The sequence below is a fragment of the Ruditapes philippinarum genome, unplaced genomic scaffold (assembly GCF_026571515.1).
Source record: "Ruditapes philippinarum isolate M1 unplaced genomic scaffold, ASM2657151v2 ctg1040_1_1_1_1, whole genome shotgun sequence".
Lineage (NCBI taxonomy): Eukaryota > Metazoa > Mollusca > Bivalvia > Venerida > Veneridae > Ruditapes > Ruditapes philippinarum.
The window spans coordinates 314754-335098 of record NW_026854359.1 but is presented as its reverse complement, the minus strand read 5'-3'; the positions used below and the strand labels follow the sequence as shown (position 1 = coordinate 335098).

At 30.7% G+C, this 20345-nt stretch overlaps 1 protein-coding gene across 2 annotated transcripts; it reads right to left on the bottom strand.

Moving 5' to 3' along the window:
* Positions 1 to 7315: 7315 nt before the first annotated feature.
* Positions 7316 to 20119, bottom strand: LOC132739934 (uncharacterized). Of its 2 annotated transcripts, none has more exons than XM_060727776.1 (7): positions 19975 to 20119; positions 17450 to 17489; positions 12794 to 12865; positions 12203 to 12262; positions 11508 to 11556; positions 10978 to 11028; positions 7316 to 9486 (listed from the first exon to the last, which is right to left on the bottom strand). In XM_060727776.1, the coding sequence occupies exons 2-7, from the start codon at positions 17459 to 17461 to the stop codon at positions 9236 to 9238; spliced, it is 495 nt and encodes a 164-aa protein (XP_060583759.1). In that variant the 5' UTR covers positions 17462 to 17489; positions 19975 to 20119; the 3' UTR covers positions 7316 to 9235. The 2 variants fall into 2 exon arrangements, with proteins under 2 accessions (XP_060583759.1, XP_060583758.1); XM_060727775.1 differs by having other exon boundaries at positions 10789 to 11028; positions 19975 to 20111.
* Between the last annotated feature and the right edge of the window lie 226 nt (positions 20120 to 20345).

The window sequence follows — 20345 nt, the reverse complement described above, 5'->3', positions numbered from 1 at the left end:
AAGAATCAACATCGCCGTGATGCTTTTGTAAGAATATTTTAAGGTTAATCTAAAAGCATGGGCAAATGATAATACAGCTGTATAACAGTACAAATTAATAAAATTAATAAAAGTATAAACAGATTTAACTTATATGCTACTCGCACGGGGGATAAATGGTTGGATGTGTAACATATATGTGTTTGAAAACTTGGATGATGCAATATATAGGATATACGTTCAAAACATTCAGAATATATAGACGCCGCCATCTTAATGATTTTTAAAAAGTTATCTTTGAGTTTAGATGTGGATAAAATAACTAGAAACAGACGACATAAAACAGAATATTCGTGATCATTGAACATACGAAGCAAATGTTGTAATAAACATTAGGCAGAGAATGATGATCTCGATTCATTTGTTTCAATAAACTTACAATATTTATTTCAGCGGAGGATACAAACGATAGCAAATTTGCCAAACTTTCCATCTATCGTAGGACACTTTTAAAACAGTACCTTCTAGAAACTTAAAATGTTCAATATATGTAAATAATTGCTTTAAAAACATGTCAATGGTGTTGTACTTTGATTTTTTGTCATTATTTCATTTCTTACTGGGCTAGTAATGATATTATTCTGTAAATTAAAATGGTCCATTTCTTTGAAAATCATCTCAAATAGCTCGAAAAGTTTTAATTTATAACCCTACACATTGATTATTACAAATAGAGGTCTTATAACTGGTCTCATGTTCTACAATTATTTGTTGAAAACAACCGTCGCCATAAATGTAACACAATTTGAAAGCAATTAGTATCGTTAAACCTTTTTTTTCAAATAACATACATTATAAACATTTTTAATTTTCGAGTGCAATCTATTCCAGTAATTTCATTTGAGTCAATACAGAAACTTGGCATTATTTTATCAACATGAAATAAGACAGATGAGCAGTCGGTGGCATTCTAGACATTACTAATTTATCCAAGTTTCGAAGGTTTGGAAAGTACCATTGAAGGAATGTATGCTTTTTATACCGGTCAGTATCTTCACCTACAACTCTTTATTATCAGATCAAGGAGGTCCCAATTATATGCGTGGAAAAACAATGCCGTGTCGAATACATAACTTGACGTAGATTAGAGTAATATAACCGGTAACTATTGAAGTTATTATACAGAGACGTTCACATGTTGTAACGCATAGATTGTTTCCGTCGTCTTTTGTGAAATAGTTCAAAAGCTATCGTATATTGGTTGATAAAGTACAACTGCGTTGTGTCTTCTTTTCTCAGTTTACTACAAGTATGTACGTCATACAATAACAACAACAATAATAAACAATAATGACGTCACATACGTCAACGTATCACAAGCACCATTTACGTACAAAGTAGCTCGGGAAAGTATAATGTAAATCTACGACAAAAGGAAACAACTTGGTGATAAATGTACAAAAATTAGCAAGCATTGTAGTTACGAATTTACTATAGATTTAATTTCCAAAATTCATGTTAAACATTTTTAAAAGTATGTTAGAAAATAGGAAAGTTAGTTAAAACTGAAATATGTTCAATTGTGTAATGTCAAAGTCGTAGATTGCCTTCTTTGTAAAATCAATTTACGTGGAATTATTTCTTCTGAAGACTGCAATAAAAGTTAATACAGCGTAAATAATAATGTCGCTCTTTGAATTTGCGTCACATCTTAAAGGGACTCCACTGAGGGTTTTTGACATGACGGGACTGGTAATAATATTTTGAGATTATTACTCCATTTGTTGTAGATCTATACTAATAACTTATGTGCAAAATTTCAGATCATTAGCTTGCTCCGTTTTTCCAGAATAATTATTATAATAGTGAAAAATGACCCAAAATTGAAAAGCGTTTAAACGCTTTTCACTCAAATCGAACTGAGAATAGCACAAACATATGATTTTCAATGTATTTCTTCTATATTTCTTGGTTATATTTTATTAATATTTATGTTTTAAGTGCTCATGTTTATCTATGTGAAAAAAATAATATTTAATGTTTTTAGGCTTATAAACCTCAGTGGAGTTCCTTTAAGCATTATTAACATGTTTCCTTTACTAAGGACAACATCGTCTGCAGAATTTGAGAAATATTTTTTTTTCGGTATTCCTTCGATAGACATTATTCCAATTTTATAAAAAGATGTCTGTACGTTCAACTTTCTTTCAGAACCAGTTCCAAATGCTAATTAACCATGGCTATCGGTCTTGTTAATATAGAAAAAAAAATTGATAAAGATTTGTTTTGATGCATTGCCTAGAAATACTATTACATACTTTGATTTCCCTTTGATAACATATTTCCAATCGTGGTAGGTATCGTATTTTGAAATCCGAGAGAAAATACATTTACATATATAAAAACTCAGTTTGATTTTATCATTTTTGAAATACCTTATCTATTTTTATACAGTTTTATATCCCTTTAAGCAACAGCTATTTAACGAATAATTTCGCAAATGTGACAAAGGATGTATTTTAGTCTATGTAATATCCTCATCACTGCTGTCCTTAATATGTCTAAAGGGCGATCTAAGACGCAGTGAAAACATCATGGACTACGTAGGGTCAAGTTTGGGGACTTCTAACGTGGCCTTGAGTGCCTGATGCGGTCCTCGGGATTCATTTGAGCACGTAAGAAGCAATCACCGACATTTGGCGTTATAATGTTTTCTTAGCTAGAACGCCCTTTTGGAAGTTATGGTTGCTGTTGAAACCCTGTGAATACCGTCCTATATATTAACTTTAAATTCTGCACAGTTGCCGTTCAGATGCACAGACATTTATCGGGATGCAATTGGCATGAAGTGGGCGTTTCAAGTACATCCAAAATAAAATGAAATTTAAAAGGCAGGAAAGGGTAGTTATAGTGTATTTAACCTGGTATGCAGGAACTACTCAGTTAAAAAATCTTCGAATGGAACAAAAATAAGACCACACAAAACGACCTTCAAAGATCGAAAATATATTATTTATGTAAAACCCTACTGAAAATAGCAACAAAATGGTCTTTTCCAAAAGTTTTTATTTTGATGACGTACACTTTTTATGCGTCTGAAATAAGAGATGCATTGTTTCATTTCCTCTTAGAATCGACCATAACTGAATGAAAACAATATAGTTTTACTGTTAATATAAAAAAAGTTCAATAGATAAAACTTCACCCCTTTAGTATTAGGAAACTGTTAATTAATAACATTCAAAATATATATTTTTTATCAATCATGACACAATTACATCATGTTCATCACTTTCAACAACTCCTAAGTTTTTATTTCATTTTTGGGATTTTTTTTTGGTTTTTTTTTTTGGTTTTTTTGGGGTTTTTTTTTATTGCAAAACCAAATAAAAACCAATTCATTTAACATCAATGGAACTAATTCTCTTTTTTATTTAATGAGGTTAACATACGGATTAATATAGGATTTTGTTTGACCGATTAAATGTTTATGTTGTTGTTGTTTTTTTTAATGTTATATCGCAAAACATTTTATTACAACTGCAATGTTTTGTAAGATCGTTTCAACTTCAAATAACCCTATCAAATCACTTATATATTAGAACTGATTCCCTTAAAAATACTTTTTTTTTCAATTTGATTCAAGATTGAATTAATTCAAGATCAATCTCCTGTCCTCTGATGTTTTTTATTTTTTTCGCTTGTGACATATTTTTTCATTGACACCTTTACATTGAATCAATACCTTCTTTAACTTATTTGTGTCACAATAATGACGTTTTCTTTATTAACAATATAATAAGGGCGAATTTCAATTGAACACCGCCTTTCCTTGTTGATCTTGTTTATCATATTTTATATCAACTTGAAACCTTTTTACTTGAACATGATGTCAAATGACATATTTGTTTAAAAACAAACCTTAAAATCCAATTAAATAAACCAATTGTCATATTCCATTAACTTAAGGCTAACAAAATATTTTCGGTTTAAAAGTACAATAATTAGATATGAATACAGCATTAAGATATCAGCCATTATTATAAATGAAAGAACATTTTATCATTATTTCTTTACATGAATATGTTAAGGTTTTAAAGATTTACCAAAAGCAAAAAGAAAAAATTCAGAAGAAACAATTTTGTCAATTTAAGAAGATAATGTTTCAAACATTTAGTACAGTACCGTTATGATGTATGACGTCAAACCAATAAAATGCAAGTTTATGGCTCCTCAAAACAATATTTTAATGTCACATAAATTAATCTACAGTTTTAACCATTTTTGATTGTTAAATATGGAGAATTGTCGTTTTGATTTATGGGTACCGTCATTTTCCATTGCACTGTTTGGTGACAATTAAATCTGAATTGCCGAGTAAACGCTTGATAACGTCGATTTCTTTGATGAGTTGTTGTCGGTCAGTTAATAACTTGCCTTTCACTAACAACAGAAGTAACAGTCTCTGATTGTAAATATTTGTTAAATAATACCGTTTGAATAGTCTTTATCTAAAGTTTCACTTCCGTGTTTACAATCGTTGTTTTAGATTAAATACGTCCAATATGGATGCGCGGAATTTTAACCACTTCTATCTGAGGCCAGTTTACAATATCATGGATAATTCAATATAAGCAGACGATAAAATTAATTTTATTTTTTTTAAAAAATGAGCATATAGAAATTATATAATTATGATAAACAATTATAATATAAATACACGCAAATATCATCAAAGATACGAAATAATGAAAAGTGATAACTTGATCCATTGTTCCAATCTTAGGGAGACAACTCGTACAAACATTTAAAGGGGGACTGCAGAATTGTTCCTCTTGTGAATTATTGGAATGTTTACTGGTTAAATCTACGGCAAGATTGACAAATTGTAACACGGTTTAGATTAAGTAGTATATTTGTTGTGGTTTGCCGGTGGTCTTGCGTCGCCGGGCCGTGCTGTTGCATTAAAAGAAATTAAGTCATTGTTTCTAATAGGGTTCAAACCTGAAACAGCAATCAGCAATCGAGTAAAGACTTGAAGGTACCACTTTACTGTTTTAAATGTCAAATTAAATGTTTCATCACCACCGCCGTACGAACATATCTGTCGATGTTATTAATTCACCATTGAAATAAAATCAATTGCTTAAAAATAAAACTATACACTTACAATTCTTATAATAAATTGTTACTGTACAAAATATTTCTTTATTTTATGTAAGATAAAGATAAATTAATTTATTAAGTTATTTTACATTAAATAATGCAAATTGTTCATAAATATAACACGTATATTGCTTTTGACTGTACTAACATGTTTGTTTTGTGAAGAGGTTGATGAAAATATATAAATGTTTCGTAGCGTGCGTGTAAGTAAAGCTTTCAAAAGAGCTTATGGTCTATTCAGTATTCCTGAAGCTTCCATGTACCTGGTAACGAAATTATGAAGATGATGTTGATTAACTGGCTGCGTACGACAATTTTTACTTTGGTATCTCATTTATGGATACAACAGTCTCTGGGCATATATCTGTGAAGTTGATGATATTTACATTGGACTTGATAACGTACATTGATTTTGTGTCATAAATGACCTTTATTTCAAGTTAAATTTATTGATTTTGGTACATTTATTTATGTAACTGGCTATAACTTTATAATTAATTGGCATGTCGCATGCAGAAACCGGTAGAGATTTCAATATAAAGTTCAACATTAAATGGCAATGCATTTTCACAGTGCAACTGTGTGTTTTAAGCATGATTACTGTTATAGGTAGTTTTACATTATTTAGTAATTTAGTTCTCCAGCAGACTAATTTTCTTTATTTATTTATCTCCCTTTCACTTCTTTAACGACACAATGGTTAGCATATGATAATAAGGATGCTTAGACAAATGAGATTGCAGATATTTTTAGATCATATAAAATCATATTTAATAATTTAGTTTACATTAACAAAGACTGAAAATTATTAGACCTAAGCTACATCAAGCAATCACAATTTTTAATGGACAAACCATTGTTACATATTAATATTTAAACCGATTTCTTGGCCCCAAATAGTAACATAATAAACAAGTTTTGATTTGATTAGTATTTAGCTGTTTGTATATTTAACATTTTTGTCTAGAATAAGTATTGTCTAGAATAAGTATTGTCTAGAATAAGTATTGTCTAGAATAAGTATTGTCTAGAATAAGTATTGTCTAGAATAAGTATTGTCTAGAATAAGTATTGTCTAGAATAAGTATTGTCTAGAATAAGTATTGTCTAGTATAAGTATTGTCTAGAATAAGTATTGTCTAGAATAAGTATTGTCTAGAATAAGTATTGTCTAGAATAAGTATTGTCTAGAATAAGTATTGTCTAGAATAAGTATTGTCTAGAATAAGTATCGGCTAGAATAAGTATTGTCTAGAATAAGTATTGTCGAGAATAAGTATTGTCTAGAATAAGTATTGTCTAGAATAAGTATTGTCTAGAATAAGTATTGTCTAGAATAAGTATTGTCTAGAATAAGTATTGTCTAGAATAAGTATTGTCTAGTATGATTATGCAAGTTGATTCTCTGAGGATTATTGTAAAGTACTATATGGTACGAAAAAAATGCATTATGGATAACGACGAAATCGACGATGTAAATAGGTGTATATATTTCAGCAAAGATAATTAGTGTACACTTATAAGATTTAATGCACTCAGTTTAAACACAAGCACACAAAACATAAGTAATTCTGTTTCATTTGTATTACTTTAAGTCGCAATCTGTTTTATGTATTAATAAATCATTCAGTAACAAAACCATATTAAGGTTCTTAAACCGTTACAAATATATAATTTTTGTTAGACTTTAATTTGCTTTTGACGCCTAAGTAAGCATTTCAATTATTTGGATACAAAAGAAAAGAAATCATGTTACAGTGGATATTGATTGGCATGTTTAAAGCAAATGTAAAAATTATGCTTGTTTTGCAAACCACACCTGACAGGCTATTGAATGATGTCGTGTATTTCAAAAATATGAACTCAATCCCATACTCTCCTGCAGAGTTATCAAAAACCAAATTAACTTGGCAATTCGGCTAAAGTATTTTTTTACAATAATAAAACTGATAAATTTTTAAGATAAGATAGTTAAATATTAAATTGCAATTTAATTATAATCTCTTTACAATAGTGAGCAGTAACGGAACGTAAATTATGCATTATTTGTGTCGAGATCTTGCCTGGTTTGATTCATGGACTATTCATGGACTTTATCAGTAAGTTTAATCGATATTCAACAAGACAATAACGTTTACATAATCAAGGTTTCCATATGATTACAGAGATGTCTTTTCTATATTTTATTAGCTAAGCGTTTATTTATGTATTATCCAAAAACCAAACGACAAAATATTTATGAAATGAAATTAATGACCAGATCATATAACTAAAATTTTTATAACGAGATTGATGATGTCATTGATTTGATATTATCTCACGGCCATTCACATTTTAAAAAAGCAAGTACTTAATGTGTACTTCATTTTTTACATACAGTCTTGTAATTGATTATTTCATGTCGCTGGAATGTTTCATTTTGTTGTCGCCTCTTCAATTATGGTTTGAATAATAAAGAGCCTTATGAAAGCCAATTGCGTGTTGCAGCTACTGTGAAGCAGGAGACTCGAAAATTATTAACAGGGCAAAACGCATTTTTTTTGCTACTTTGAAGCGGGAGGCTCGAAAATTATTAACAGGGCAAAACGCATTTTTTTCGCTACTTTGAAGCAGGAGGCTCGAAAATTATTTACAGGGCAAAACGCATTTTCTTTGCTACTTTGAAGCAGGAGAAAAATTATTAACAGGGCAAAACGCGTTTTTCTTGTTGTTTTTTTCCCCTATTTTTCCCCGAATTTCCTGTCCCACTTCCCCTGTGCATTTTTGCTTAGTGGGCCTGCTAATCTTTATTTCTTTTCTTTTATTTTGATTTCCTTGTCGGTTACTGTTAGTTGTTATGTATCATTTTGGTGATGGGCCTGTCCGTGCTCTTCCTTTTGTTTGGGGTCCCCCTGGGCTCATTGCCGCTGGTTCATGTTGCTGGGTCGTGTGGGGGTTGCGTTGATTGAACGCCGCCTTTCCTTGTTGATCTTATTTATCGTATTTTATTCAAGGGCCAAATGTTACTCAATCAGAAAACCCTTATTATATGTACAAGTACTTGAGCTACCGATCAATCCTGTAAAGTTTAATTGTAATTGCATATAAGTGGTATAAGAAAGTCCGGACACGTTTATTTTTAAAGTCAATGAACTCTGACAAAAATCATCGAACTAAAAATACCGACGATATGCACAACTTGACTTGGTATTTATCATTTCTGTATAGTGTTGATTAAATTGCACAGTAGTTTCTAATGAGAAGGCAAGAAAAGGATCTGTGTAGCTAACCGCACGAAAGAATACCCTTTTATTCAAACGCAATAACTCGGCCAAAAATTATTCAACCGAACAACTCGTGTAATGTGTGATAGTACATGCGCTACTTGATCATTCCTGTTTAGTTTCATGAAAATTGAATAAGTGGTATAAGAGGAGTCGTGCAGACAAATTCTAATAGAAAAAGTAATAAAAGGATCTTTACTCTGACAAAAAGCATTGCACCGTAAAATGCCGATCGATATTACACACAACTAGACTTAGAACTGATTAGTCCTGTAAAGTTTGGATGAAATTGCACCAGTAATTTCTGAAAAGTTGTCTGGGCAAGCTTCTATGTAGTTGATAACACAAAAACACCTTTAAGTTCTTTTATATAAGGACCATAACCCATAGCCAAAATATTTTAACCGAAAAACCCGTGTAATATGTGCAAGTCTTTGAGGTAAAGATCATGTAAAGCTTCATTGATATTGAATTGCATTAGTGGACAGTGGTATAAGAGAAGTTGTCCGCACAAATTTTGAAATAAAAACTTAAAAGTGTCATCACTCTGACAAAAATCTTTTAACCGTAAAATGCTGATGATATGCACAACTGGACTTGGTACTAGTCATTCCTGTAAAGTTTGGATGAAATTGCACGAGTAGTTTTTTAGTTGAAGTCCGGACAAATTTAGTTACGGACGGAAAGACAGACAGACGAACATACAGGCAGGGAAGTGATCTCTATATGTTGCCACTACTCTATAGAGGCAACACAAAAACGCGTCTTGGCTTTTTAATGATTTTTGTGTCTCCCGTTACACAATAGCTGCAACATGCAATTGGCTATTATGAGGCGACACATGTGCCCTCTGATCGCTCTTGTTGGTACATATTGTTTACGAAAGATTTGATTTTCTCTCTTGCTGTCTTGTTCATGTTGCAATCATACATAAGATTGTCCTTCGTGAAAGCCATATCAATAAAATGTATGTTGTTATAATCATCCGTTGGTTGGTCAAGCCTGGTTTCAATTGGCAATCGAGGCAGAGAATCTTCCCTTGTCATGTTGATAACAGCAATTGCAAATCTACCAGGTACTGAAATATAAACAATTGTGACATTTTAAAAAGTATAATTGATAACTGCCCTCTTACTCAACAACGACAATAGGCAAAATTTAATGTTGCCATGTTTCAAGTGAATCTGACAACTTAACGACTATCTCTTATGAAATTTCTTTGATCAAAAACTGATTAACTTTTTATATTCTGACACAATCATGAAGATGGCGATGTTTTGTAAAACTTACCCCTTTGCGTACTATTAAGGTAACGTTTAAGGACAATACTTTATACTTAATAAACTACATAGTTAGGGATTAAATTCATAAAGGCGTCAGGGATTAAACGGTAGATCACTATCCAAGACAAATAAGTCTAGTATACAATTTAGAATATTTTAGTCCTTTGTGAACTAGTGAAAATACTGGTCAATGTTTTCCGTGCAATTTCTACATACATGAAAAATTCAGATAAGTCACGGGGTATTTGCTTTAAGTTACTGACCAAACCTAAATCAACAATGGATACAGTTACATTTTTATTTGGTCCTAAGTTATGGAACATGATCAAAAATTACCTGAATCCTTACAGTATAATCCGTAAAAAACATGTTACTTATTGCTATGACTTTGTCATGACACGAAAATGGATTTTAAAATCAACTAAATATCATTCTAGATACGGTATGTTTACAACAAACAGGATGTAATGTTATACTTCTTTAAGGGAGCGGCTGACATGGTGTAATATTTCATAATTTACCTTTAAAATTTACGTTTTTTAAGAAGGAACAAATTAATAGATCTACACACTTAATAACTTAAAGACACATTTTCCCATACTTAACTGACATATCTCAAAAATGTTACTTCAAATGAACTAAGGTTGTGTTTATTGGAACTATTCGTAGAAAAACTTGTGTAACTAATGAGTATGTCCATCTTAAACACTATACTGTAATTGGTCCTGATTTTAAAAAAATCTCACAGAATAAGTTATAGAACTTGAGATACAAATGATTTGCGCCAAGATTTATTTCAAATGTTATCGATTGATTTACAACATTTGAACTACTTTGGTAGTAATTTTAGCTAACAGGATTAATACTTTCGTGTTCATTGTTTGACATGTTGTATTCATTCTTTTAGATAACTATGTCTAAACTAATATTTATGTGTGTATATTACATCTCACTTGAAAAAGGTTATACAAAAGGTTTTGATATAAAGATGAGTAAAAGCCTTTCATACATTTATGTGTTTCTATGATTTCTATTAAATTAAAAACAAAATTGTATTAATTTTTTAATCATTGAAAGGTTAATCAAATAAAACTTACATGGAAATTGTTGCAACTCTTTAAGGACAAACTGGATGTCTGATTGTAATCTAGAGTAAATTGGACAAAGAACAATCAGTTTGTCTTTAAGCTCCTCTTTGCCCGTAAGAGATACACAAGTTATGGACATTTTCGACAAAAGTTTGGAGAATTCTTCTTCAATTATTTGAGTAAGATTGTTTCGAGTACCAGACATATAGACGTAAACAGATTTCCTCTTCCCGTGAGAACTGGTCATTCCTGAAATAAATCAGAAAATTATTGTTTAGATATTTTATTTTCTTAGTTATATCTTGCCGAACAAAATATTTGTTTTATTGTTCCGGCAAAACCGCATGACAAATTATGTTGTATAATTTTGACATATTTAACTTCAAATAATTTAAATGATTGATGAATGTGTTTTGTTATGTACTTTTTACCATATATCTTTTGTTTATGTTTTTATTTTTTACATTTAACCATTTATTAATAAAAAAATTATACTTATACACTCCTTTAAAAACCTTTATTTACTGTCCACAGATTCACACAATTTACGAAATCATGGAACCGTGCAAAAAAAGCTTTACTTTTAAATATCAATGAAAGAAATTGTTACCAATTGGTGATGGTCCTAATGTGTATATCAGTAAAGTACTGTACTCTTTTAAAAGGAAAAACTGATGCCGAAAACCTTTTAGCTTGATTCTTTGCAAAAATCCAACCATGTCACTTACTTTTCTTTGTTCCGCTTGGCTGTCCCTCTTCAAATCTCATTCTTGATTTCTAAATGATATACGATTGACGTGAATAATAAGTATTAATTATCTAATGAGCACTTGCAAATTTATGTTTGCAACATAGTGAAGGCATGCATTACATGGAATGTGTTAAATCATTACGATTCCCCCCAAACAAAATATAACTGGTAAACGGAATAAAAATGAAAAATATAACATTATATTGAATGACTTACGTAATCAAGTCAATAGATATTTATGGCAAAAGGCAGAAATATAATACACACATGATGGTTGATTTATGTAACAAAAAACATGTAGAAATGCAAAAGGGCGAAATTAAGGGCAACGGGCGAAGACTCAATCAAGCAGGACAAATTCAGAGTGTTGACGTTTTTTATATTTTCCACAGAGATTATATGAAGATAAATAAAATTTTGCCACAACACTGCCTTGGAGATGCCATTGGACAAAAATACTTATGTTTATTGTTGTTTTGTTATTGGACGTTTAATTTGCTCTTGTTCTTTTATTTATTTTTTTTCTTTGTTTTTTTTTTTTTTTTTTTTGTTTCTTTTTTCTCTTCTAATATTGATTTTTGCCAAATGACATAACAAACATTCATATAATGGCATATTGACACTACATACTGTTGTCATAACATTAAACAGTAAAAAGAGAAAAACTCTAACCTCGATACACTGAAGGATTTTGGATCCGTCTTCCCTTTGCAATATCAAAGTGTCTCTTTTCTAAAATTATCAATATATGAAAGATTCAGTTTTTAATCGCTTTATTTCCTCTTTATAGAACTAGCTTTTTCTGAAAAAATGTGATCATTACATTTAAAATTAGCAAAACACTACGGTACTTGTTATTGGCTTTAACAAGAGAACTATGGCCTATAAAAACTATTATAATAATAATTAATATTCGTATGCGCTGTTTATCTCGGTAATTTCATTCAAAACAGCAAATAAATGACTAAATTGAACAACTCAGAGATGTCATTAAAATTTGTAAAGTAAATGTTCTCAAAAGAATATATTATCACTGTGCATCTATAGACATAAATAATTATTAAATTTTCTATTCATACTTTGCCAAAACGTCAGTTCAGCATTGAATAGTAAGTCATGATTAATGTCTATTTATTTACGTTACCATAAACTTACGATGTTGTTTATCCTATTTTAAATATAAAAGAATAATCACTTCAAATGCAAACAATTTCAAAGACATTTAAATAAGTTAATATCAAATAATGTTAAACATGCACTTACACTGGCTAGACTTTCTTTGATAGCTCCGTCAAGACATTTCCATGCCCGATTTAATTCTGCAATCAAATTATCCTGCAAATTTAGAGGTAAGTGTATGAGAAAATATACTAAGTTAATATGTATTGTTATACATTTTTCATTCATTCATAATCGACCATTTTAAATTTAATGAATTAAATCAAGATTGCTTTTATATTTCGTTATAGTCTCATCTATAAATACATACAAAACGTTGATATTAAGACCATAAACAAACAGTATTTTGCCGTTTTGTTTCTTTTTTAAAAATAAGAGATTGAATTTCCCTTTGCTGATAACTTCACAGCAAATATAATCGAAGTGTATATTTACTGCAAAATTATCAATTTTTATACTTATCTACATGTCTCTATTTTTGTCTTTTGATTTATTAACAGTCAAGTAACAGGGGCGTAACTGAGCTATTTTGCTATGTACTCCTTAACTAGGGGGGTTGGGGGCATGCTCCCCCGAGAAAATTTTTGAAAAAAAGGAGCGATATCCTGGCATTTCGTGACTATCTAGAGGCTACATTGACAACATATTGGTGATGATTTCAAACTCTTTTCATAAATTTTAAAATATGTAAAATACGTAAATGTACCATAAAACTTTTCTTATATTTATAATTGATATTTTGCAGCACAAATTTGTTATTTTGCGACCTTCAAAATGATGTTTTAGCAAAAAATCTCCCGTATTCAATAAATTTTAAACTAAAAATAAATGAATAAATAAACAAACAAAAACAAACACGTACTAGACGTCTGTTTTGTTGTTATGTAAAGTTGTCTACGGCTGTCTTTTCGTTTTCTTTCCATGATTGAGAATAAACAAGATTTTGAATATCTTCTATTATAATTTAAGGGTGACTTTTACTTATGGAAGATAAAGATTTCTTTTCATTTAAATCAAGCGTACATTGCAGATTGCAAGCATGCGTGATTATGTTGAAAACCGATTATAGATTATTATAATTATTTTACGCGAGTAAAACTATTGACGAAAATAAATAAATAACCGTTTTATCTTGGTGAAAAGAGCTCATGCTAAAAATATCCTAAATAGAAAGCTATACAAATTCATTTTAATAGATGTATTGAAGTTCATACAACGATAAACGGTACATTCTGCCGAGTTTTAATCCGTGCCAATGAAAACGAAAAGCCAATATTTTGGAGTTCGTTATAAAAGTGTAATTTTCTGTACTTTTAACTAGATTGGTACTAAGAAATGAGTTCCTTATAAGCGATAATTCCTTATAACCGTGTTCGCTATAACCATATTTTTATATTAAATAAAGAAGGGCAAAATTCGGGCCAAAATAAATTGTTCCCTATAACCGAAAGTTCGCTATAACCGTGTTCGCTATAAGTGAAGTTTACTGTATTAAGAATGATAATATTGTGAAATTGTGACTAAGTTCAGTGGCCTGATAAATATTTTATTACTTTTTAATACAGGGTAAACGCACGTGTTATAACGTCTGCAGAGTCCCGGGGAACGGTTGGTGCGTTGGTCCAACCGTTCCGAGGGATTCTGAAGACTTTATAACACGAAATAAACCTACGTTGACGCTATTATAGCATAAAATATTAAAACAGATTAATGATATATATTAAGTACAAAACACATAAATTTAATCCTTGTGCTTGAACAGTATTTATCCAAATACTACTACCGTTCCTCGGGACTCTGCAGACGTTATAACACGGAAAAACGTGCGTTAACCGTATATTATAGCAAAAAATTGGCTATTTTCCCCTCTTATACGGCGTATAGACATCGCCGCTAATATATCAAAAAGTACACGCAAAGATATTTTAAAATCACCTAACTTTGAGAATTTGTTACATGTTTTCTGATTAAAAGATGAGAAATAAATCAAACATACAAGGCGACGTTGGCAGAACGCAACCTCCCTACACAATATAGCCACACAAAAAGGGTACCCAGAAAGCACCCTACCAAAACCAATAGAGAACACAAAAGGGCCAATATGGGAAATAAAGGGTAAAGGGTTTTGGAAAAAGTACTGCGGGCGACCTGCTCGCCGAATATAAGAAGCACGATGCGCAAAACATATGCCGCCAACGCTCGGGGAATATCTTGGCCAAGAGTCGTCGCTGAACCAGGCACTTTAAGCCTTTCGTAACTTTTCTCCGCTGAATCTGTATAAGATATCGCTATATAGATCATTTTAAAAGATATTAATTAATATTATACCTCATTTGCATACGCCCTTCTATATTTAATATGACGTCATCCGGTCCATAAACCGCATACAGACCGGGGGCGGTCCATAATTTTATATGGACCGGATGACGTCATATTAAATCTTAAAGTTCGTGTTTTTTTTGCCTGTTTAATTTGATTAACAAAAATTGAATAACAAAAGAGCATGATTTTTTTTTTGCTGTATCGCTTGAAAATAATTATTCCGACTAGGGTTTGAAATATTTCACACACTGAACAAATAAAAAATTATTTGAAAGTAAATTATAGTAAAAATGTCAGCAACAAAAGGGATGACAGGATTTAGATTCGGAAGGTATATGTCCCTCAGCTGCGCTTCGGGCCATATACCTTCCTCAGTCTGACCAATCCGTCCGTAAACTTGCATATTGCCCTCAAGGCCATGCATTATTTGTTAAATACTGTATATGTTATGAATTTTTTATATAATGATAATAAATTTTAGTAGGCCAATATGAATATATGTTGCCCGACCACACTACCCCCTCTGTTTTTATCACTTTTTTAGAACTTTTAGCGCATGTGAGTTTTCGGAATACAGGACTGATTTGTACGCACGGGCGTACAGGAGTACGCCTAGTTACGCCCCTGAGTAAAACATAATATTGCATAAACTAATATAATTAAAGATAAAAATAATTAAAGTCTGTCCATTAAAATACATAATACCAGCTTAAAACTATGTCACTAGTTTTAGGTTGAGAAGATTCTTGTCTTAACTTAACATTCATCACTTACACAAACTAAAAATGTGTCCAAAGGACACGGGTGCCCCCACACTTCACTGTTTTGTCAATCTTATGACTCTAGGTCAACTATTTTTGGGCATATGCCACAAATTGTAAACAAAAAATCAGTTATTAAGTAAAGGGCAAGAATTATACATTCACTTAATAAATCCACAAGCAAACTCCAAAGTGCATACGGACACATGCTGACAAACATTTTTGTAAACTTTTCAGGCCTACGGGTCAAATACGTTTAGACCTATGCACGAACAAGTTGAAAATTGAAAATTTATAATAAGCCGAGGGCAATAACTCTTACAAAGCTGCGTGCAAAACCTCAGGTGCATAACTGATCATTATTCCTGTAAAGTTTGTAGATTTTATCTCCAGCACTGAAGGAACAAATAACACAACATTATGGAATAGATTTTATTAAGTCAATGGCAATTACTCTAGAAATACTGGATGAATCAACAAGCGTAACGGACGGACAGACTGAGGGTAAACCTAAAGTCCTCTCCAGTTATATATTTGTTTCTTTTAAAATCGTTTAAAGAATTTTACTATTTTACGGATTTAACAAAATTATCAATGTCTTTAAAATGTCCCGTAAAATTATGTCAACTCTACAACATTCACAATCAAAATTGTATATGCGATACATTTATTTTGATATAATGACAATTGTCTTCTGGGTTGTATTATCTTATTATTTTCTCTATGTATGATACATTATCATTCAGCAAAAATATATACCGAGATATAAAGTTCATTGCAGGTGCGAGATTTCCAGCAATCAAGTGACAGTTAAAAGGACGGAAGTTTGTATCATTACAAGACGTCTTTATTACCATCCAGGCTTTAACAAGACATTATTATACCGAAATATATATAGCCAGCAGACCCGCCGGCATCATCAATCTGTGGTACACGCATGGCATACTTCGAGAATGAGAAAAAAAGATACGCTTGTGACGTCGTTAACGTCATATTTAAGGTTATACCAAGCGCCCGATCGCTCTACATGTACATGCGTGGCGGGCATAGATTCATTTATGTTCTGCGTATTTTATGTAAATGCATTAATGAAAAAAATATTTGTAAAAAATGCCCCAAAACATTTTTTCTTTAACATTATCTGTGAGGCCATGTTTTGACATGGAAAAACTTGATTTTGTTGATTCCAAGCTTTTTTATCATTTTCCAAAAAATATAAAAAATGCCACAAAACAACATTTTTTTTCTTCAAATTATGTGTGAGGCCAAGTTGTAACATGGAAAATCACGATATTGATTAATTCCAAGATTTTCTATCGTTTTTTGTTAATGAATCATCTATCGGTAAATTTTTTATCATCTTTCGTTATAAATAAAAATATAAATAAAAATTTATTTCAGATATTTCTTTTCAGTATGAATGATACATATTTAAGGCTTGTAAAGCTTTTTACATAGTAACGGATTTTTTTAAACATTAACAGCTGCCTTCTTTTGAATTGTTACTTAGAGACAGCAAATTCAATTAATTGAAACTGCAATTAGTTTAGCCTACTTGAATTTACAGGAGACAATTAAAAGTGTAATAATATCTCTTAATAGCATTAGTTGTAGTTGGAACAGTAATCAATTTATAAATGTTAGGAAATTGCCTTACATTCTCTGCCATGTTGTTCTTAATCTGTACCTCAGACTTCCTGCAAATATATATGTTAACACTTTATTTCAATATAAGCTAACAGATGGACGGACGGACGACTACATGCATAACATTATACACCAAAGGCTATTTTGGCGTCTTAAAGGCACACGCTGAATTATTAAAATTTTATTGTATTTTTAAGCATCGTTGAGAATTATATCAAAAATCTTAACAACAATAAGTAGATGAAATATTGAAATGTTTTAATTCTATATGGTTGTTTTACTAGTGAAAATATAATAAGCTTTAAGAGATATTTTAATATTATATTATGTTTGAATATATAAAGCACAAGGTAAACCATAAGAACATTTTTGAAAATACTTTAAAAAGCCATGATTTATACAAAACTAAAAGTGAATAATGTGATACAAAACAATACTTTTAAATTACCATTCTTAATATCTCAAAATCTATGTGTGGAGGTTAAAATTAAACTTTGCCTGTACATAATATAGGTATTACCACTATGTTTGAAGGATTATGTCGGGAGAATGACTGGTGACCTTACTTAATTTTATGAAGGGTTTGGTAATACAACAACTATACCACTTCCCATGATATGGAGCAGAGCAACACCGCCTGACTTTTTTTAATTGACGTATTCTCAGTTCGGTAACTAGCGAGTAATTGTTTACATAATCCTTATAGGTATTTTTATCTTTTTATCTCAATTCCTTTTTTATCTCCAAACCATATACAACATCATTACAACAAAAATCTATGATCATTATTTTCACCCAAAATAAACAATCTATTCATACAACATTTATACAAAATATCTTTTCACGACCGACTACGCCTTTTATATGTAACAATAGTAAACACCTCGCGACCCCAAGCTTTAAACAATTTATTATCCAACAAGACAATAAACATCGCTACAAAATGAAGAACACAAAATGAATTATTTTACAACTCAATATAATATCAACCACAAAAATTCAACAAAAAATATCAATTTCACATCATCTAATAACCATAGCAACTTATGTTTACAAAATATTTTTAAAAAGAACCAAATCATCAACTGATAAAATCTTGACCTGACAAAGTCCCGCAATACAACATGGCCTCTATCAACCAAAATGTTTAATATAACTTATCAACCAATTACAATTCAACAACCAATGAACCCAGATAAATTAATATCACCACAATAAGGTTCAACCAAATTCAAAATCTTCCTTAAACAATATTCCCTTTTCTAACATATAAACACCACATATCAAAAGCCATATACATAGTATTTTGATTAAATGTTTGCACGCTCCAGGGAAAAGAAGAACAGAAATATTGTAGCGAAAAAGAATCTCGAGTTTCCAAACTTAATAAATAGAATGAAAGAAACGTGGTCTTTGAAATTGCAAATATGAACAAGTAGAAAAAAACTTAATTACAGTAAACTTCACTTATAGCGAACACGGTTATAGCGAACTTCCGGTTATAGGGAACAATTTATTTTGGCCCGAATTTTGCCCTTCTTTATTTAATATAAAAAAAATTATAGCGAACACGGTTATAAGGAATTATCGCTTATAAGGAACTCATATCTTAGTCCAAATCTAGTTAAAAGTACAGAAAATTACACTTTTATAACGAACTCCAATATATTGGCTATCCGTAAATAGACTTTCGTTTTCATTGGCACGGATTAAAACTCGGCCGAATTGTATGTACTTCAATACATCTATCAAAATGAATTTGTATAGTTTTCTATTTAGGATATTTTTAGCATTTGCTCTTTTCACCAAGATAAAACGGGTATTTATTTCTTTTCGTCAATAGTTGTGCTCGAGTAAAATAATTATAATAATTTATAATCGGTATTCATCATAATCACGCATGCTTGCAATCTGCAATGTACGCTTGATTTAAATGAAAAGAAATCTTTATCTTCCATAAGTAAAAGTCACCATTAAATTATAAAAAGAAGATCTTGTTTATTCTCAATCATAGAAAAGAAAACGAAAAGATTTTAGAAACAAATATTATATTTTATGAGAAATTGACATAGGAGTAAATTCTAAACTGGAATAGCAATTAATTTAAATTCCAAAAAAGTACGCTCTCGTGTATTGAATATATGACTAATATTCTAAATCAAATGCTCTTCAAAATGGAGGACGATGGTAAACAATCAGTTCGTTATATGTAAATCTGTTCGCTATAAAACTCCTGATATAAGGAACTAATTCGCTATATGCTTACAAGGAACTCCGGATATAAGGAACATATTTTGAATGTCCCAATTAGTTCGTTATAAGCGGAGTTTAATGTAAAGGGAATTATCTCGACACGTGTGACAGAGACTTGCACTTCAGTACCTAAATATTAAACATTAAAACCATTTCTCCCAAATTACAAACCTGTTTGGGTTTTTTTAACTTCTGTCAGTTGGCAAATTACATATATCATATCACTTCTTTAAATCTTTTTTGCTTCACAAAACTTACTAAATATTAACAAAAATTACTTACGTTTTCTGTATGTCGACAGGAAACTTTATCCCAGTTTACCTACTACCACAACCCCTTAGTCAGACTTCATCCAGATTTTTTAAAAACAAAATATTCTGTTTTTTAAATGTGTAATAAATCCCCCTACGAATTGAAGCATAAATAATAATTAATGTTTCGGATTCCGATATCACTGACTGCGCATGTCTGCCAAAGTTTCGTGTCCGCTCTGAAGGCTGTAAAAAATAATTTATTGTTTCAGTAACTTATACATTATATAAAATCTTTTTCATAAAAACAGGTGACCTTAATTCATTCAATAAACATCGCGCATGTTAACGAGGCGACATATACAAGTTTGCATTCTATGCACGCATTTTAACAGTAATTGC

Bases quoted from the DNA above. Each gene is read 5' to 3' on its own strand.
- LOC132739934 (XM_060727775.1), bottom strand. The intron at 12,263-12,793 runs GTAAGTGCATGT...TGATAATTTTAG, and splicing joins TCAAAGAAAGTCTAGCCAGT to AAAAGAGACACTTTGATATT. The intron at 11,029-11,507 runs GTAAGTGACATG...GATTTATTTCAG, and splicing joins GCCAAGCGGAACAAAGAAAA to GAATGACCAGTTCTCACGGG.